This window comes from Coregonus clupeaformis, unplaced genomic scaffold, assembly GCF_020615455.1.
Source record: "Coregonus clupeaformis isolate EN_2021a unplaced genomic scaffold, ASM2061545v1 scaf1135, whole genome shotgun sequence".
Lineage (NCBI taxonomy): Eukaryota > Metazoa > Chordata > Actinopteri > Salmoniformes > Salmonidae > Coregonus > Coregonus clupeaformis.
This window is the reverse complement of record NW_025534589.1, coordinates 157,937-179,144: the sequence shown is the minus strand read 5'-3', so window position 1 is coordinate 179,144 and position 21,208 is coordinate 157,937. Positions and strand designations below refer to the sequence as shown.

At 42.0% G+C, this 21,208-nt stretch overlaps 2 protein-coding genes across 5 annotated transcripts in view; one reads left to right on the top strand and one right to left on the bottom strand.

Annotated features, from left to right (window-relative positions):
• The first annotated feature begins 1,460 nt into the window (after window positions 1–1,460).
• LOC123486319 (interphotoreceptor matrix proteoglycan 1-like) lies at window positions 1,461–7,018 on the top strand. 2 transcript variants are annotated; one of them, XM_045217588.1, is made up of 5 exons: window positions 1,461–1,684; window positions 2,088–2,298; window positions 2,725–2,910; window positions 4,572–4,655; window positions 5,356–7,018. In XM_045217588.1, the coding sequence occupies exons 1-4, from the start codon at window positions 1,555–1,557 to the stop codon at window positions 4,609–4,611; spliced, it is 567 nt and encodes a 188-aa protein (XP_045073523.1). In that variant the 5' UTR covers window positions 1,461–1,554; the 3' UTR covers window positions 4,612–4,655; window positions 5,356–7,018. The 2 variants fall into 2 exon arrangements, with proteins under 2 accessions (XP_045073523.1, XP_045073524.1); XM_045217589.1 differs by lacking the exon at window positions 2,725–2,910.
• Window positions 6,413–21,208, bottom strand: part of LOC121545102 (unconventional myosin-VI) — a 97,661-nt gene continuing 82,865 nt past the window's right edge. The window contains exons 26-35 of one of the 3 annotated variants that reach the window (XM_041855494.2): window positions 19,968–20,176; window positions 19,296–19,374; window positions 17,205–17,365; window positions 16,828–16,872; window positions 16,363–16,398; window positions 15,658–15,696; window positions 14,215–14,315; window positions 10,246–10,377; window positions 8,296–8,514; window positions 6,413–8,010 (exon numbers count right to left, since the gene is read on the bottom strand). In XM_041855494.2, coding sequence (XP_041711428.2) covers window positions 7,811–8,010; window positions 8,296–8,514; window positions 10,246–10,377; window positions 14,215–14,315; window positions 15,658–15,696; window positions 16,363–16,398; window positions 16,828–16,872; window positions 17,205–17,365; window positions 19,296–19,374; window positions 19,968–20,176 — 1,221 coding nt within the window. In that variant the 3' untranslated portion in view covers window positions 6,413–7,810. The remainder of the gene's footprint in view (window positions 8,011–8,295; window positions 8,515–10,245; window positions 10,378–14,214; window positions 14,316–15,657; window positions 15,697–16,362; window positions 16,399–16,827; window positions 16,873–17,204; window positions 17,366–19,295; window positions 19,375–19,967; window positions 20,177–21,208) is intronic. The other 2 variants (XM_045217586.1, XM_045217587.1) reach the window with 2 other exon arrangements.

The window sequence follows — 21,208 nt, the reverse complement described above, 5'->3', positions numbered from 1 at the left end:
CTATGACAGACAAACATAGCAAGGTTATTGCTACACGGACCTAGCTTGCGCAAAGCAGAGAGTTAAAACTACAGCACAGCGAGGATTGCTAACTTGTTGATTTGAAATGTTGAGACAAATGGATTTATCTGAGAAATGCACCTGTCTAGCAGTCCATTTGCTGGAGGCCTTAATACAGTATGGAGCATGGTGCTCTGTTTGTGCGGTGAAGGACGTTTACTGTGTGTGGAGCATGGTGCTCTGTTTGTGTGGTAAATGAGGTTGTATGAGGCCCATAGTGACCTGACCCTCTGCCTGCCAGTGATAAGTGGAGTAACCAGATCAGATAGAGCTCCTTAATGCCTCTTATCTCTTTGTATACAGGCATGGAACAGCTGAGTTAAGGCACCGTAGTCTCTCTTCACAGTAATTGGTTTTCCTGCAGTTACTTGTCTAAATGCAGGTACCTTACTCTTGAAGACGGAGAGAGCAGCTATAATAGCAATGCTCAGTCTATTGTTCTCGCTGGCAGTCAGGGCCATTTTTGAAATTGCCAATCACGTTTTAAAAATGGATGATAAATGGAGATGCCATAGATATTGCTAGAATATAGAGCTTGACAGATTTGAGATTGTTCTGGTGGATTTGAACTGTTGTATTGTTGGTTTTTGTATTTGTTTCTTGGACAGATTTTCATAGACAGATTTGTTGTCGTACAGGTCTCAATGGCCTTGCATTCTCGGTTTCTTATATTTGAACCTTTTCTCTGCTTGACTGTCCATAACACCTTACATAATAGTTGCTAACTAATGCTTGGTTGTGTGCTACATTTAGTAATGTTGATAATTTCCTTCTTTTAATTTGCACAATTGTATTATTGTGATGAATGAGATTATGTATACATGCATTTCATCAGTAAACACCCTGACCTGAATACAACTGTTCAGATGTAAAACTGACAGACTGTAACTGTGGTCCTCTAGAGCGTTTGACATGTTCCAGATATGGCTCTCCCAATCTTGGTCCTGGGAGGAAACAGATGTGCAGTTTGTTTAAATGACTCCAAACTGTGAAATGAGAGGTAAAACATGAAACATATAAAACATTAAATTGAACTTTTATCCTCCCAGGAGCCAGATTAATTCACTAGTCCTTCATGGAGATGGCATTGGTGATGATTTTAAGATGACTTTCATGTAAAATACTGTATGCCAAATTGTCTTACTGTGTCCCAAATTACCATAATAATTTATAATCTAAATGGTATGTTTGCCATAATTTGATTTGATTTCCCAACTAGCCAACCAACACCATTTCCTCCTTGAAACTAAAAGCGAATCAAATCAGATGGTTTTGAATGTCAACAGAATTAGTTGTCAAATTACCATGAGAGAGTGGAATGACAAATGTGACTAAAAGAAAATTGCTGAAGCGTCAAATTTGTGCTCTATACATATTACATGTGTTCTCTCCCCTCTTTTCCAGCTTCTCCCATATCTGCAATCTAATTTGACAGGATTTAAGCAATTGGAAATCCTCAACTTCAGGAATGGCAGTGTTGTGGTGAACAGCAAGATGAAATTAGACAAAGATGTGCCACATAACATGACAAAGGCTGTGCACTGTGTGCTCGAAGACTTCTGCAACACTGCATCTAAACGACTAGACATTGAGATTGACAGTCGCTACCTGGACATAGAACCTGGTAAGATATCTCTATATTGAAAGTTCTCACTGTCCTATGTGATGGGGGATATCATAGACAGAATCAGCTCCTATCTAAGTTATGGCATACTAGAGGTCCCAAGTCTTAATTATACTGTACTTCTAGAATGTTCAATCTGGAAAGGTCAAAAGAATGCATGCCACAGCTTTGTCCTCTGCGAATCATGTGAAAAATAATTATTCTCTACTAAAGCCTCACAAGCACTTCTCTGGCTGAAACCTAATCACCTGCACCTTATTTAAAGCAGACGCCTTCATTCACATCAATCAACGTGTCCTCTAGTTTGTCCTTTGCATGTGAGGACAATGAAGGAACAAAACAGGGAGAGACAGGTGGACAGCATTTCATTAATGCAAATGAATTATCTTCTTACTCGTTTCAGCGGACCAAGCAAATCCCTGCAAGTTCTTGGCCTGCAATGAGTTTTCCCAATGTATGGTAAACAGTTGGACTGAGGAGGCTGAGTGTTTGTGTGATCCTGGCTACAGCACTATGGATGGCCTGCCCTGCCAGAGTATTTGTAACCTAGATCCAGACTACTGCTTCAACGGGGGCCTTTGTGAAATCATCCAGGGCCATGGAGCCACCTGCAGGTACCACCGAGCTAACTGATCAAGCAAACAGAGATAGCTATGGTCTCACCAGTGGAGGCTGCTGAGGGGAGGACGGCTCATAATAATGGCTGGAATGGAGCAAATGGAATGGCATCAAACCATGTTTGATGTATTTGATATCATTCCACTCACACCACTCCAGCCATTACCACCAACCCGTCCTCCCCAATTAAGGTGCCACCAACCTCCTGTGGTCCTCACCATCTATAAACTGAAACACTGGCAACATATCAGCTCTTCTTGATGTTGTCTAGCAGTAAAAAATATCTGTCAACTCTGTAAGATTCCCTTCGTATTCAACAGTGCTCCAGCATGTGCCTTGAGGCATTTTGATGTATTGAGATATACCTTTTTTACTGTAGCTGATAGAGTTGACTCTAATCCTGTTTTCTCTTTAACATTTAGATGTCCTGTAGGGAAATACTGGCACTACCACGGAGTGCGCTGCAATGAGCTCGTGTTGCTGCCTGTAGACCCAACCATTTTCATAGCCTGCCTGGTGGGAAGCCTCACCTTGGTTTGTGCCATCATAGGCATCTTGGTTTTCATAAACAATAAATGTATCGGGACCCGAAAGACCATGACTTTGGTGTAAGCAGGCCTTTTAAACCTTTTTATTTGTTTTAGAGCCAATAGCTCTACCAGTTGTTGTTTTACAGCTTGGTTATTCCAGTCCTTTCTGCTTTATATTATAGACATACGCTTGTTCCCTATGACTTTGAGAACACATTGAGAGTGAATCCTGTTTTTGAAAATGACGATGGTGTCTTGACTCAAGTATCCAGCATAAGTACACCACCAGCCTGGAGAAGTGGTGCTGGTTCTTCCCAAACAGAGCAAGAAGCTTTTCGCTCAATTGAAAATATACATCTAAGTATTAAGGTTAATCTCTATAGCTCAATTGGCCCCATGTTCTAAACAAACTAATACAAACCTTAAGCAATCACCTAATATCTACTAATTCTGCTTATGACAAATGATAATTGAGTCCCAGGAAACAACTTAGTAGTCTATAGTAAGAATAGGGTTGCCAAAATTAGAAAAAAGGAGAGCTTAAATCTTTGTGATTTAAAGTAAAGCTTTAATGAAGTAAAGTACTCACAACAAAAATGTTTCTGTGGTATATCTTAAAAATCTCCAGAACAGATTACATAAGAAAGGCTTAAGAAAACACTCAGTGAGCACGCAACGCATTGCCTGAGGAAGACCAATAGGTTGAAACACGGTGCATGCGCTCCGAGTATTTGTTATGTGATACGTTTTATTTTTTCAAGATGCAGCCCAGATAAAGCACTAAGTACTTTCCTTCACTAAATCTCTATTTTGAATGGCAAAGAAGCTCTTTCCTCTTATTTTGCATGATCTGCTCTTTTCCACTCTCTTATGGTATCAACAAACATTTGGGGTGGTTGTTTCTTCAATAAACTCTGAAGGAACACTTTTCTGCTTCATTGTACAGTGTAATATACTTTCATACACTAAACCCATGCAATAATATCCTCATGATACAGTATCCATGAAATTGTATATATATATCAATTCTTAAAATATCCAAGTCATGTGCATGCATTTAAATTCCCTTGCACATATTTTGGCCAGATTATATATGTATTGTATTGCAGTGATTTTACTAGAGATCCTTTGTGGTGAGTCATGATCAATGTACCCAAAAACATCCAAGCCCTGGTTAATTTGAGGTCAGACATTTAAAGACTATTACAGTAAATGTGGTGCAGTGTCAAGAGAATACTCTGTCAAACCATGCTGGGAAGGCAAAAGGGGATACCTAGTCAGTTGCACAACTGAATGCATTCAACCTAAATGTGTCTTTCGCATTTAACCCAAACGCTCTGAATCAAAGAGGTGCGGGGGGCTGCCTTAATCGACGTCCACGTCATCGGCGCCTGGGGAGCAGTTGTTGGGGGTTAACTGCCTTGCTCAAGGGCAGAACGGTAGATTTTCCTACCTTGCTGGGGATTCAAACCAGCGACCTTTCGGTTACTGGCCCAACAATCTTAAACACTAGGCTACCTTTAGTAATAGAGCCAGGCACTTGTAGATGTCCGCTGTAATACCCATTTATCGTCATTGCAGAAAAATATTACCCAACCTCCACCCTCAATGATGTCTCCCCTTGAAATGATATTTAGTGCCAAACGCTTGCCTTTGCTCACCCTTTTAAAACGCTTCTAGTGAGTTCCTTGTGAACTATGAACAGTGTAAAGCTGTGTTTCTCTGATGCTTTTTCACAGATCCCCAGACAGCTCTACACAACCAGACACGACAAGCTAGTCTCTGAAATGGTAGATTTACATCCCTGTATACCACACAACAAGGTAAGGCCAAAAATCGGATCTTGGGATCAGTTTGAATGAGTCATATTGTACCATGTGCAAATATGTTTTTATATTACTTTAAATACTTTCTAGGAAAAGCATTTAAAAGCATTAGAAGGTAAGACATTAATTGATAAGGTTGATTCTGATTTATTACTTAACCAAATCATCTTTTTGAGCTTTCAATTGTATTTCTTCAAATCAAAAAGTATGATTCAGAAAATGTAAAAGTAAATCAGTGGTAGTGACATTTTCCATCTAACATGAGCATAATTACTTATCAGTAGGAATTCTTTAAAAATGGATGTGAATGATAATTGCAATATTACTGCATGCTAAACAGAATTATTCACCAATTGATTGTGTGCAAGATAACCTAAAAACAATCATAACATGTATTGTTTGTAATATATGTAAATTATATGGAATTAGTCTGGCATGCTATAATCAGCTGTTTGAAAGTCATTAAGAGATCATTTCACCTTGACATTTAGCACATATTAATTTATTTTAAGTGGGTGTTAATAATGACATACTGTTAAGTATGTATCATTTAACTATGTTAATTGAGGTATATTTATATAATTTACCACTATTTTGGATATAATATTTCACGTGTCAATATGATTACAAATGTTATATGCAATTTGTGACATGGAATAACATTTGGTATACCCTTTGTCACTTGTCCCCTTTTCAGATGTGGCGACCACCAAATGAATACCGAACTTGTTGCCTGTTAAGGGCTTCAGATAACGAATGCTTTGAGGAAACTGTTCTTTGATGGCTCATCTCTTGCCAGTGTCCACAGTCTTTAAAAGCAACATAAGTCTTTGTTGCCTTGAACTTGAGCTGTATATTTTAAATATCTAATCTCTTAGAAATTCATGTCATGGCAGTGGTGGACTCCTCCATTACTGGAATTACTGCATAAATTACATGGAGAAATGTACCTAGGATAGGATGCATAATTTCAGACAGCTACTGTGTGGATATTAAATGCTGTACTAGCGGGTTGTGTTAAGGTGTACCCATCTATTTATATATTGACGGCTAGGAATGTTTTTCAGATACTGTATATCCTTCACAAAAGGTTGTTTTCTTTCCTCACAATGAGGTATTTATTTACACATTGATACACATGGTGGTATCATGACCGTAGATGAGATTGTTGTTTTAATGTTATTCTAACTTGTGTTCAGCGTCCCAAAAAAGAAAATGAATGTGAACTTTTGACTCTGGTCGTGTTGTTTTGAAGCAATACTCTTGTATATGATTATAGCCTAGTGTTGTGTAGGTGAAAAATGTAGCAATACATTTGTGTGAAGAAAAAGTCAGTCCTATACTACTGGTCAATAAAATCCCACCAACCACTTTTGAGTACAGGATCAAAACACACTTGGAGGATGTGTAACATTCTTTTTTTTACACTTTACATTTGATAAATAAAGTATTTTCCTACAAAGATTTTTTGGGGGTCAATTTGTTATTTAATTGAATCGCTAACAATCACAATGCATTTCAATAGTTTTTCCATCATCGGATTCTGTTATTTTCTGATGATTATGATTTACAAAATGTTTACTGCCCATCATGGCTTCATTTGGATCAGTAATAAAACATGAGGACCACAATGAATTAATCATTAATTCTTAATCAGTCATCTTGTTAGATACTGTAATCATTTAGGGAGGTACTAATAGAAGACCTGACTTAATGGCCAAGTCTTGCTATTAACTACAGTCTACACAATGATAAAAGGTTGAATGCATTTATTCCCTATATTGCAGTGCAATACTCAGCATACAATTGAAGTTGAATCTGAAATGGCAAAACAGCTAAACAGATTACACTGAGGAATGTGTAATACAAACATTATTATTTTACTATACAGAAAATACTCATTATGAAATTGTTAATAAATTATAACTGGGGGTCCACAATGAGATTAATTACTCATATCAGACCATCAAGGATCGGCAAAAGAAGTCACACAATCTAGATTGAAAGCCTGAAAGACAAATCACACCTAGAAACCTTAAACTTTCAACAATGTTATTAAAATGGTTGGATAATTAGGTTTTTAGTGTTTTATATTAGTGGTGAACAGAAAGCGCTTGTGAGTTCCCTCTATGAAAATAAATTTACAAATGCCTACAAATTCTACAATTTCTTTTAAAAAGGAGTTCTTAGATGAAAATATAATCTGTCACTATGGAATACAAACACAGTGACTCAGAATTATCTCACTACGCCATATTCAAAAATAGAAGACATTCGGAAAGTGTATATTTTTACTACACCCCAGAGGTTTGTGCTCCAATTAATCTATGGTTAACAATGACATGCATAATTCAGTCTTAGACAAAGTCGTAAACAAGATCTTATTTTTGATAAATCAATCCAAAAATATATCATGTCATATGCCTTCCTATGAATCATCTATCATTGCAAAAGTCTTGCAATGTCCGTTGTTAAAAGATGTGAGCTGGTGCACTTTCATTGTCATGGAAATACAAAGGGAAGTAAAGTAAGCTTTCTTCAAACAGAACCAGGAATAAATTCAACATCAAGGATACAACCTGCCCCAGCATTATGGCAATACCAGCCCTATAGACAGACAACCTTCTCTAATCGGAAGTGGAACATTGCAGCTGCATTATACTGAAAATATAAACCCTAAAATAACTAATCACATGCTGAAATGTGTCGACACAATCAATTATTCCTAGAGTGCTCAAGAGTCATAAAGCCAAATACTTGTAACATAATTTCTTCAATCATTACCAACAGTTCCAGCAGTGCTTAGATTTCATTTAACAACTAAACATGAATATACAATTAAGACTGTCTTGAGGAAGTGCAGATCTGAAACTTATCTCATTAATACCAAATAAAATAGATTTAAGGCCTCGTAGTAAAAATTGCATTCAAGCGTAGGACATTTCATGAGGACGAGACGTAAATTGGTATGTCTTTTCACAGCAAATTAACAAAGAAACAAAACAAAGAAATTACAGAAATCAACATAAATCTAATTAAAATGTTGAAATGCCCTCAGTGAGATAGCCGTTAGCCTCAAAGACTGCTATAATAGGGAGTGCTTCTGCTTTCTTCCCTTTCTTTACTGCATTCCTTTTGAGCATTCCTCTGGTTCACTGGAAGAGGTTCTGCAGCATGGCTGTGGCGTACGTGGGCCTGGCCTGCCTGCTTTCGATGGCGTTTCGCAGGTACGTGATCCCGTCGCAGCGTTCCCAGATCTCCTCAAACTGCCGAGGCAGGATCTCAGCCCCCCTCTTCCGGGTCAGGCCTGTCTCCTCCAGGCTTAGCTCACACATCTCCATGTCATCTTTCCCTAAGGATGGGGGGATGGGGGAAGAGAAAGGAGGGGAGAGACACTGACAGTCAAAAACTGGATTTAATAAGGATTAAGGATTTAATACACACACAGGAAAGGATAATATATGATTGAATAGGGATTCTTTTTTAGGATAGGATAACCACATTCACACGTGCACAAAACCAGCTACCTGGCACAATCATAACATGCTCTATGACATAGAGCCCAGAGTTTCATTTTACAAACACATCAATGCACATATAAAGAACATATGAAGCTGATCTAGCTCGAGGGACCCACCTGCCACCAGTAGGATGGGCTGCTTGTCTGGGTGTAGCTCCATCTGCCTGGCGATCCAGGGCCCATCAAAGTGGGCGTACCACCAGCCCTTCTTCTTGTTCTGGGGGTCTTTATATTGGTCAGCGGGACGGATGAAGGGGATGCGGAAGTAGCGCTGCTGGCGGTTCATGGTTATCTCCTGCTGCTGGGCGGCCACGGCTGGAGCCGGGTTCTGTTGGGCTGTGTGTGGCGGGTTTTATGTCCTTGTTACTGCCACAATACTGATTTATTATGACATTGTGTGATTACTGGGGCAAATACATGTGGAAATCTTTGTAATTTTTTTTGAGGAGCAATCCTGTATTTACACAGTAGAGTCCGTTAGTGTTTGAAGCAATTTATCTGCAAAATGTTAGAACATGACTAAGTTGAATGATTGAATCATAGGGTGGTGGAAGGAAGCAAAAACATGAAACTGAAAATATGAGACAACAAAGATGGCATAAAATACACAAACAATGCTATGGGTGAAAAGCCAGGTAAGCTGCTTTCTCCCCTCTTATATGGCAGACTTGCCAAGACCTGCTTCCATTAGCGAAGGAAGAGAGAACTGCAGCCAAACAAAAGGCAAATAAAATGGGTTCAACATGCCTTCTAGAAGCTTTCACATCAAAAGAGATGAAAATTCAGTGAAAGCAACAAAATCTGTTCTTAGGAATGAAAATCTATGGAAAAGAAGGGCGAACAAAGGAGACTGGATAGCTTTCATGTAACTAAATAATATTTACTTTAAACGTGATTTCCAGCCGCCCCTGTTGTCTGGGTCTGAGTTGAATAAATCATGCTTGGCTGGATAGAGCGAGCGGTCATGGTAGCGCACAGCTAAACCTGATGAGGCGTCGTGGCAGCTGAGTATAATTGGAACAAATACTTTTGACGCAGATGGGAGCTAAGTTCTGGGGCCTGGCTTTTAAGAACACTAATTGAATGTCAGGAAGAACAGGCGGGCTATTTATGAAGTGGGCATTCATCTCCCTCCGCCATCATCATCAGGAGAAGAGACAGTGAAGCTGTGAAGGGCTCACTGAAGCATTGCTGCTTCTTCTTGGGTTTTTACCCTCCATGTTAATCCCACATAAATGCAATTGTGAGACTTTTTCCCTTTGGGAAAGTACATTGACAAGTGGGAAAATGAGTACTGTGCTAGCAAATGAGGTACTCTGTGTGGATGTTCAAGTAACTGCCAAAATAATGTAAAGACTTGAGTAAATGAGGGATACAAAGCATATTGAAAGCAGGTGCTTCCACACAGGTGTGGTTCCTGAGTAAATTAAGCAATTAACATCCCATCATGCTTAGGGTCATGTATAAAAATGCTGGGCAGACCATTATTTTGGCTACCATGGATATGCCCACATAGGATGACAATGCCCCCATCCGTAGAGCACGAACGGTCAATGAATCATTTGATGAGCATGTAAACCATATGCCATGGCCGTCTCAGTCACCAGATCTCAAACCCAGTTGAACACTTATGGGAGATTCTGGAGCGGTGCCTGAGACAGCGTTTCCATTTCCATCACCATCAACAAAACACCACATGATGGAATTTCTTGTGGAAGAATGGTGTCCCATGCCTCCAATAGAGTTCCATACACTTCAATGGCAAGGTGCATTGAAGCTTTTCTGGCTCGTGGTTGCCCAACGTCCAATTAAGACATTTTATGTTGGCGTTTCCTTTATTTTGGCAGTTACCTGTACCACAACTTTCAAGGTCAAAGATGGTCACAGAAAGAAAACCGATGAAAGAGATGACAAAAAGGATGCTACTGTTGAAAACATGTCTGCAATGGACACAGAAATGGTAATAGCGGGGTTAAGACAGAACGTGTTAATGTCGGGAACACAATCCTGGGTTGAGGAGGGTAGCCTACAGTAGCACAACATCCCAGGATGGGGTATCTCACTCACCGTAGTCAGTGATAGATTTGGGGGCCCTCTGCTCCATGGCTGTGTCGCGTTTCTTGTTCTTGGACTTCCAGGCGTGGTACACCTTCAGACGGCGATGGAACTCCTCCCTGCATGCCGCCAGCAGCTCAATATCTACACAGGGATGACATCAACAGAACTTAACCACAGTGAATGAGAATAACAAATATTTGTCCAAATGTAGCCACATTTCTATTATATGTAAATCGTTTTATGATTAGTGAATGCCATAATGTAATTTTGTTAGATACTTCTCCCTATTAGCTGAAATCGTATTTTTATAAATTCATTTTAGCTGTCGCGCTAGCTGTTCGGGCCGAACAGATTAATAAATCATGGGAATTTCTCATGTATTAGGGCGATTCCATGCCAGCAGGAGCCAAAAATATTTTTGGTATCTGAAATTGTTCTGGAAATTCTTACATTTGTATAACAAACCATTTTTGAGAAAATCATGAAATTGGCCATTTCCCTTTTAGACCTATACATCCTGTAAGACTTTCTGGTCGGTGAACCGTACATGATACAGACAACATCTTGGTGTCATTATAATCCTTGTAATGTGCTTTAATATATGGAGTATGTTTAGATTCTGAAATAAACAACCCTTTTTAAATGTATTCATTTTAAGCAGTGGTGTAAAGTACTTTGAAGTACTTTATGCCACTGCTTTTAAGTACTACTTAAGTAGCTTTGGGGGGTATCTGTACTTTACTACATTCCTAAAGAAAATATGTACTTTTTACTCATATACATTTCCCCTGACACCCAAAAGTAATTTCATTTCGAATGATCTGGAAGGACAGCAATATGGTCCAATTCACGCACCTATCAATGATGTCAGTGTGGGAGTGTGCCCCTGTCCGTCCGTAAATAAAACAAAAATAATTGTCTGGTTTGCTTAATATAATATATTTGATGTATAGCATTTACTTTTACTCTTACTCAAGTATGACAATTAAGTACTTTTTCCACCACTTAAGTACATTTTAAACCAGATACTTTTAGACTTTAACTGGGTGACTTTCACTTTTACTTCAGTCATTTTCTATTAAGGCGTTTTTACTTTTACTCAAGTATGACCATTCAGTACTTTTTCCACCACTATACTTTTTGGAAGTACATAACATTTCCAGAGTGAGCTCTCTGCTAATTCTGAAGTTATGATACATTTTATGAACACCACCAACACAGTGAATGGTAAATGGATTAAAAGGGAACTCCCTCTACTGGTGACTTGCTGAATGTGCAATCCTAAAGGAGGGCTGTGATTGGTTAATTGACCTATAATGTCCATTTGTATGTATAAAATGGGTAATATCATTAAAAGTACCAGAGAGCCCACTCTGGAAATTTGACGTGTTTGAAGAGTATATTGTTCAAAACAATTTGTCTAAAAATAAGCAAAATAAAAAGGGTAGTTTTGAGATATTCATATTAATATTTGTATGTTGAATAAATTAACTTGAAATATTTTATTTCAGAATCTAGACACTCCATATTTGAACGCACACTATTAGGAGTATAATGACACCAAGATGTTGTCTGTATCATGTACGGTTCACGGTCTTACAGTTGGCATGTATAGGTCTAAAAGGGCCTAAAATGGCCACTTTCATCATGATTTCCCCCCCAAAAATTTGTGATACAAAAGCATGTCAAACATCCTTCCTCCCAATGAAGTTTCTATGTGAGAATTGACAAAATCTGAGATACCCAAAATATTTTCTGCTCCCACTGTCGTAGAATCGCCAACTATTCAAGATAATACTCAAGTTCTAATCTTCACCATTCAGGAAACGATGAACACATTAAAATTGGGGGTTGTGAAAATAGGTCGCAATTCAGTTTTCCTCACAGCAAGGAGAGAAAGTAGCAACAGGATGGGTGTAAATAATTCAAAAAGGGCCATGGAGAATGTAACAAAGTCGTCACAACCAAGCCGAATTTCATTTCCACCACAATTAATGCATTAGGGTCATTCCACTTGATTTCAATCACTTTTTGACTGCTCCCTTTTGATTTGAACTAAACACTATATATGCAAAAGTACATGGACACCCCTTCAAATTAGTGGTTTCGGCTATTTCAGCCACACCCGTTGCTGACAGGTGTATAAAATTGAGCACACCACCATGCAATCTCCATAGACAAACACTGGCAGTAGAATGGCCTTACTGAAGAACCCAGTGACTTTCAATGTGGCACCGTCATAGGATGTCACCTTTCCAACAACACAGTTCGTCAAATTTCTGCATTGCTAGAGCTGCCCCGGTCAACTGTAAGTGCTGTTATTGTGAAGTGGAAACATCTAGGAGCAACAACGGCTCAGCCGTGAAGTGGTAGGCTACACAAGCTCACAGAATGGGACCGCAGAGTGCTGAAGCGCGTAGCTACCGAGTTCCAAACTGCCTCTGGAAGCAATGTCAGCACAAGAACTGTTCGTCGGGAGCTTCATGAAATGGGTTTCCATGGCCGAGCAGCCTAAGCTCACCATGCGCAATGCCAAGTGTCGGCTGGAGTGGTGTAAAGCTCTCCACCATTGGACTTTGGAGCAGTGAAAAATGCGTTCTCTGGAGTGATGCATCACGCTTCACCATCTGGCAGTCCGATGGAAGAATCTGGGTGTGGCAGATGCCAGGAGAACGCTACCTGCCTGAATGCATAGTGCCAACTGTAAAGTTGGGTGGGGGTGGTTTGGAGCTGTTTTTCATTGTTTGGGCTAGGCCTCTTAGTTCCAGTGAAGGGAAATCTTAACGCTACATTCTAGACGATTCTGTGCTTCCAACTTTGTGGCAACAGTTTGGGGAAGGCCCTTTCCTGTTTCAGCATGACAATGTCCCTGTGCACAAAGCGAGGTCCATACAGAAATGGTTTGTCGAGATCGGTGTGGAAGAACTTGACTTGCCTGCACAGAGCCCTGACCTCAACCCCAATCGAACACCTTTGGGATGAATTGGAACGCCGACTACGAGCCAGGACTAATCGCCCAACATCAGTGCCTGACATCAGTAATGCTCTTGTGGTTGAATGGAAGCAAGTCCCCAGAGCAATGTTCCAACATCTAGTGGAAAGCCTTCCCAGAAGAGTGGAGGCTGTTATAGCAGCAAAGGGGAGACCAACTCCATATTAATGCCCATGATTTTTGAATGAGATGTTCGACGAGCAGGTGTCCACATACTTTTGGTCATGTAGTGTATTTGCCAATGGTAGAACTAGTCCTTTAATGTCAATTTCTCGCATATATATTGTAGCTTAGACCCTATTTTCCATCATCTGAGGTGTTTGTGTTATGCTCACTATCGGTTGAGACACAGCATGCTCTTAGGGGAAGTGTTGGTACGAAGCACTCCCCAACTGACAGCTGGCCTATTCATACATGTCGATTCAGAATGAGGCGGTAAGACTTTCCTCCATGTTTTTTTATTGAATCGGGTACAGAGGGCAAAACACTGTAATTCACCTTAATGGTAATAATCTCCCCCTCTGCCACAAGGCTGTACCTTCATCAACGTAGCAGCTGCATGTACACTCTCCTGTCGGCTCTTAAATCTTACACCCTCAAACAAATAGAATTCCCCTGTCAATTTCGCCCAGTTGCAATCTCCTCGAAATTACCTCCCACTTTAGCTTTACGTGAAAATTATAGGGGAAATCACGCCTAGGCAGGAAAGTCTAGAGCAGGGCGAAAACCCCTTTGCCACACTTTTGAAGAGGTTGCGTTACCGGCCAGTTTTTAAATTATTAACAGTGGGGCTGAATTAATGATGGCGTGAGTGATGGAGGTGCACAGAGCCGGATCATGAATCTCCCTGAGAGCTCGTCACATTGCCCAGGTTTCCCTGGGCTTTTTCAGAGTGTAGTGTAGTGAATGGATGGGGCCCCATGCTGAGAGTAGCCCCTCAGGCCTTGGTAGCGGTAGTGGTGAGAGGGGTTGGGGAAAAGTCTTACCGCACGAGGTGTTGATGACGTCCCGCAGCTCCGCGTACTTCCACTTGCTCAGGTCGTACTTCCTCACGCCGGCGGCTTTGAGTGCCTGCACCTGTGGACCCCTGCATTCCCCGCAAGAGAAGAGAGGAATCAATTTGAATTGTAATTCAACATTTCAAAGGTCCGAGCAGTGGGACGTCTCGGAATCCCCGCTCGGATCGGCGCGCCATAGTGATCTGGTGGTCATTTTCAAAGACTAAAATACTGGTAACAATCAGAAAAACAATCAAGTGCTAAGTGGGGCAAAAAGGGGAAATCTGTGTCTGACTTTGGCACTGTTCTCCGACATCCCCCAGGCAATTACACTCCCACTACGAGGTGGATGAAGCAGACAGCAGGGGAGCTGGACTACATGCATGTGGACATTTAGTGTGCCCATTTCACCCTATCACCTACTCCCTAGTCCCCACATCACCTAACCTTAGTCAGTGTGTTCCTGGGCTTACGAAAGCACAGTCTGCAGCCCTTTACACCCCTCCAGCAGCATGCTTCTGAGAGCTCTAACTCAATAACCTGACATGCAGGATTTGGCCCCTATTTACAGGTGGCCCTCCAGGTCTGTATGGGCGTCTATGTGGCAGGGTCAAGGCTTTGGTCCGCTGTAGAGGAATCCTTGGGTCTTCTGGTGCTCATCCAATCTTCGGACGTTAAGCCTCCCGGTGGGAGGAGGGCCAGCCTGGGTAGATACCGGAGTGACAGAAGAATGTCAGCGAGACACTGTGTTGTGTTTTGTGGTGACAGCTCACATGACCTTTGGGGCTGAGCGCTGGATGGTTGCCAGGTCACCCCCTCAAAGTGCTCCGGGGGTAACAGGGATTGAGTGTAGACACGGCGACTCGAAGGTGCGTTGGCCAACTAGCTCTTACAAAGAGCGCTTATTATAGATGAGGCATACACTTTGATTGATGTTGTGTCTTTAAAGATGGAATCCATAGTAGGGAGAAACAGCGTCACTGGCCGCAACACCACAGTTATTGTTTTTGTTGCCAAACTGAGGAGCTTTTTTACCGTCATGGCAAAAGAAAAGGTGCAATGATGTCTGAGGGGAAAAAACAGTGTTTGTTGTTTGTAGTAACTTTCTTAAACCAGCTTTAAGGAAGTTAGTCGTGTTCAAAGTGCCATAGCTGTGGTCAATGCCACAGCTGGCACACAATCAGATTTAATTCCAAAACACACACGCATGCAGGCACACACACAAACACGTCTAATTTCAAGATTCAATACACTGATCAACAAGATAACATCATTGGTAAAATCTCTTCATTTCCCTTTGCTCACTAGGATTTTAAACGATTTTAACATATAATTTTGGATTTTTTCCGGAAATGATTCATTTGATTAATCGATTTGGGTGATTCAGGTGATCATTGATCCGGGAACAAACTATTTATCTCCATTACCCACCAAGCCAGAAGTTGTGACATTTCCAGGGCCATTTCCTCCCTATAAACACATTAATACCAGCACACATAAATTACTATAACAGAATAACACATAAATGTCTCTGATTCACACACATCCATATATCAGTAGTATAATCGTATTTCCCATTGGTCACGGAGACCAGGGTGGCTTCCACTATGAACTGTGTGTGTAGCCATCTGATACGTTGATGTCAGCCTGTGTTGTGACAGTCACACACTGTTGTGACACTTGTGGCGTGTTGACAGCTGTAAGAATTGGAAGCTGCTTAATTATATCCCTCAGTGACAAGTCATGAAGAAGTAATTGCATCTGATGAGTGAACAGGTAGGCCAAGTGTCAGTACACCCAAATACAGTACTACTCTGTTCCAACTGTAACTAACCATGGCTAAACTAATCTACTTGTTTGACGGTAGTAGCTACTGATATCATTACTGGAGTGGTTAAGTGTGAGTCCTAACTAGTTAGCTAATTAGTCCTACCACGAACGTTGGTTAGGAGTTAATTCTACAGTACATCCCCACTGAGTAGTAGATCAGTTTAAAGAGAGGGCTTTGTGTGTTTTATCAAATAGTTGTGCAAAGCTATCAGATGTAATACAATAGGAATGGAATATCAATGTTTGCCATATCAATATGCTTGATAAGAACAAATACAATGTATGAAAAAGCCCCAGAGAACATACATTGTGATTGCCTTGAGGTTTTGAAGTCCACCAGCACTGCAAACAGAGGATATGATGATGAGCATATGACTGGTGCAACTCAGAAGAACCAGCAGAAACAGATCAAAAGCAGATCGGCATGTTCTATGATATGTTCCTATTTAGATTCGTCACGCAATAGTCATCTGTTTGCGATGGGCTAATAACAGACGTGCTTATACCTTGGCATTGTTGATTCATGCCCTGGGCCGGGACCACAACGGCGGATTGATTCGTGACTGGAATGTGGTGTTATTTGGTTGGATCCAATGTGAAGAGTTAGAGAATTTGCGTATTGTTTATGATGGCTTTGCATGGGCTGGTACAATCCTGGATATAGGTTGATGAAAGATTTGAGGTTGAGATTAAAGCATGCGGGGGAGTGTGATTAATGGCTTATGTTAGGTTACTGGAAGCAGGAGGCTAAGCTAATGGCTAATGTCTTACATGGATCTCACTGTGTCTGGATAGAGACCTGAGAAAGACCCATTTCTGAGAGAGGGGAGAACAAGAGGAGAAAAAAAATTGGTTACACATGCATGCAGTGGACAGGTCTCCTTTCGGACCTAGAAGAAATACAACAGCTCTTTTTATTTGACTTGTTGAATCCTTACCAAATCCTGCTGCAGAAGCTCCTAGAGCTCATATTACAACATGTTCCGGGTTAAACAACAACCTTGTCCACGTACTCAACCTTGGGTACGTCCTACAAAAACCTCCTCTAGGGCTTGTGTATTGAGACACTACAATATATGAATAACAATACACAGATATACAGCACAGTGTGTGTATTTGTGTGTCCACTTTTGTGTATCCGTGTGTACCTGCGCAGGCTGGGGTCCATCTGGGCCTCGTCGGTGATGAGTTCGGCTTCACTCTGGGCAATCCTCATGGCCAGCTCTCTGTCCCGCCTCTCCTGCTCCAACATGGCCGACCGCTGGGCGTCCTCCTCTCGCTCCAACGCTATCTGGATGTCCATCTCCGCCTGAACGCACACATCGTCAGCACCGTCGTTATTCTCAACATCGCCACTGCATCATCATGAGTGGTTCATTTACAGGGCTTCATATAAGGAAGCTGTTATCGATGTGAAACGTCACTACAGCAGAGAAAGGATAGACTATCTTTATCACTAGACAGTTACTTTCAGACAGCTATCAGCAGAAACTTGGTAAGATTTCTATTTTTTTTTTTTTACATGCCATAGATTCAAAATTTCATGACGATTGACACAAAACGCCACTTTTAATCTGTAAACACAGCAAGTAAACACAACATGGATGTTCTTCTTCTCACACTTTTTTTTGGGGGAAAGCCAGCCACCTCTGGAGTCTGAGATTAGAGCAGGACCAGGGGCTGAGGGGCTGTGTCAGACTGTCTCAGTCCTGGGGAGCGATGGAGCCTCGACTGGCCCTGTTATGCCAGGAGAACTTAGGCAATTACAGGGCCTGCTGTGTGGTGAGTCCTGATTAGACATATTATCCTGGTTCAAGCAGCTGGTATTGAGTCTGTCCCTGTGATTGCACGTCTAGACGATGCAGACATGCACCCAGCAGACAACTGCAACAACAACACGGCAGCCAAATCAGAGAGGAAGGTCAGAGGGATTCTTTAGGCGTTGTGGGGAAGTTGGAGAGCGATAAACAAGGTAGCAAAGGTGAAAGTAGCAAAACTCTGAGGGGAAAAAAGCACAGGTACCCCCCCAAAAAGCGCATTTCCACTATTCTAAGGCTTTGAAGTAGGATGAGCCAAGGCTAAAGTGAACTTTAGAGAGACGCTTCGGAAACTCAGCTTTGTGCGTGTGAATCGGGCTGCTAAAAGCAACGGGTGGAGATCTATGAATATCAATGCTGTGCTGGGGTGAGCTTGGGAGGGCAGACGTGGGTGCCTCTGCTTGCGGTCCATGAAATGAGCTAGCATCAGTACTTCTAGCACTCCTAGACTAGCAGGAGAGCTTTGACAGGGCTTCCAGCCCGGGTAGATTAGAGACAGTGAACGGTGGTGATCCCCAGGATAGACACCATCATAGGAGAGAATAGGAGAACAGGGAGAGAATAGGAAAAAGGGAGGACTGGTGTGTTGAGAGGGAGAGAATGGGATGGCGGGGGAAGAGGGAAGAAGGGACTACAGAGAGAAGAGAATAGGGAAAGAGGACTGTCTAGACAGGAAGTAGGGGATTAGAGATGAAAGACTACCAATATAATAGGGGGAGGCAGAGACAGGGATAAAGGAGAGCAGTCGTGAAGAAAAAGAGGAGTGATGGATGAGGAAGAGGATTGATGGAGATGGAGGGTTGAGAACTGAAGAAGGGTGTGGGAATGAGGGGATAGAGAAGAAAAGAGAGCGGGAAAGGGGGCCTGAGGCTGGGAATGGAGGGCAGAGGAGGAGAGAAAGAGAGAACAGCATATGGTAATACAGGACAGAAGAAAAGGGGGATGAGGGTGGAAAGAGAGGGCAGAGGAAGAGAAAATTAGGAAAATGCATATGATTTTACAGGGCAGAAGAGGACAGAAGGGGGTTGGGAACAAACGGTAGAGGAGAAAAGGAGGTAACTGCAAACGGTAATTGAGGGCATGATCATCAGGGGAAGCAGAGGACTCAGGCACAGTGGGAGGGGGAGGGTGGTTCTGGAAAGGGAAGGGGAAGGAGAAACTCAGCAGGAGTGATCCATCACAAGACAGGGACAGCCCACTGGGGAATCTGACCAATGCCACGACCCTGGTCTCAGTACAACAAATACGACAGGTAAGAAATCAATCCATTACTGCTCCATAGAAAGTCATTTGAGACTATCAGGCATTAAGGTCAATGTCTGATGAAGTGGACCAGTGTTAGGGTCTCTTTAGTGGGAAGGGAAGGGTGAGTAACAAAGCTCTCCTTTTCCACAACAATCGCACTTAAGTGGGGTCACAAACCTGCATTATCCTCTCCTCTTCCTCCCTCCTCTTCCTTTCCTCTTCTTCCTGCTTCCTCTTATGCTCCATCTCCGATTTCCTAATGAGAGGGGACAGGGATGACAGAGGTGGTTAATGCCTTTAAATGGCAAAACGCCATGTAACTTTAAAATCACAGATGTCCTCAATGACACGATCAAACCATGAATCATGTATAAGATCAATCTCTGAACATCAACTGCCGACATATCCTGTTGGGGGTTTCTTTAAAATTGAGAGGTCATGTCTGCTAAATGACTAAAATGTAAATGTAAATGTAAATGTCAAACAGTGCAAGCGTGGACAACTCCAATACTGGAGGGCTGCTGTTGGTGCACTGTGCAGGCTTTTGTTGCAGCCCAGCACTAACACACTAGAACCAAAAGCCTGCACACAGTGAAGCCCTCCACTACTTAAATCCCCAGTACTATCGGCCCATATTTTCTGTTATATTTTTGACTTTATGTTTTGTTTACCCCATATGTAACTCTGTGTTGCTGTTTTTATATTGGCCAGGTCGCAGTTGTAAATGAGAACTTGTTCTCAACTGGCTTACCTGGTTAAATAAAGGTTAAATAAAAATAAATAAAAATGTATGTTCTCTTTTGTACCCCCAATACCACCATTATTCACCCTTCCTTCCCCTCCACTTACATCCTTCTGTCGTCCTCCTCCTTCTGGCGTCGCTGGTCCTCCTCCTCCCTGCTCTTCCTCTCCCCCGCCATCTCCTCCTCGATGCGCCGCAGCCTCTCCATCTCCTCCTCCTCCTGCTTCTTCTTCTGCATGGAGGAGAGCAGTTGCTCAGAGCGCTTCACCAGCCCCTGGTACTCCTGGTCAATCTCCTTCCGGGTCATTACTGTTGCCTATAGGAGGGGGCATAGGTCAAAGGAGTGGTGTCATAGGTCAAGGTCTTATGCATAAACACATAGGCTAACCGGTGCCCCCGCACATTGACTCGGTACCGGTACCCCCTGTGGGGGAAAAAAGTATTTAGTCAGCCACCAATTGTGCAAGTTCTCCCACTTAAAAAGATGAGAGAGGCCTGTCATTTTCATCATAGGTACACGTCAACTATGACAGTCAAAATGAGATTTTTTTTCTCCAGAAAATCACATTGTAGGATTCCTTATGAATTTATTTGCAAATTATGGTGGAAAATAAGTATTTGGTCAATAACAAAAGTTTCTCAATACTTTGTTATATACCCTTTGTTGGCAATGACACAGGTCAAAAGTTTTCTGTAAGTCTTCACAAGGAATTTCACACACTGTTGCTGGTATTTTGGCCCATTCCTCCATGCAGAGCTCCTCTAGAGCAGTGATGTTTTGGGGCTGTCGCTGGGCAACACGGACTTTCAACTCCCTTCAAAGATTTTCTATGGGGTTGAGATCTGGAGACTGGCTAGGCCACTCCAGGACCTTGAAATGCTTCTTACGAAGCCACTCCTTCGTTGCCCGGGTGTTGTGTTTGGGATCATTGTCATGCTGAAAGACCCAGCCACGTTTCATCTTCAATGCCCTTGCTGATGGAAGGAGGTTTTCACTCAAAATCTCACGATACATGGCCCCATTCATTCTTTCCTTTACACGGATCAGTCGTCCTGGTCCCTTTGCAGAAAAACAGCCCCAAAGCATGATGTTTCCACCCCCATGCTCCACAGTAGGTATGGTGTTCTTTGGATGCAACTCGGCATTCTTTGTCCTCCAAACACAACGAGTTGAGTTTTTACCAAAAAGTTATATTTTGGTTTCATCTGACCATATGACATTCTCCCAATCCTCTTCTGGATCATCCAAATGCACTCTAGCAAACTTCAGACGGGCCTGGACATGTACTGGCTTAAGCAGGGGGACACGTCTGGCACTGCAGGATTTGAGTCCCTGGCGGCGTAGTGT

Bases quoted from the DNA above. Each gene is read 5' to 3' on its own strand.
- LOC123486319 (XM_045217588.1), top strand. From the start codon at position 1,555: ATGAAATTAGACAAAGATGTGCCACATAACATGACAAAGGCTGTGCAC. The intron at 1,685-2,087 runs GTAAGATATCTC...TACTCGTTTCAG, and splicing joins CTACCTGGACATAGAACCTG to CGGACCAAGCAAATCCCTGC. The intron at 2,299-2,724 runs GTACCACCGAGC...TTTAACATTTAG, and splicing joins GGCCATGGAGCCACCTGCAG to ATGTCCTGTAGGGAAATACT.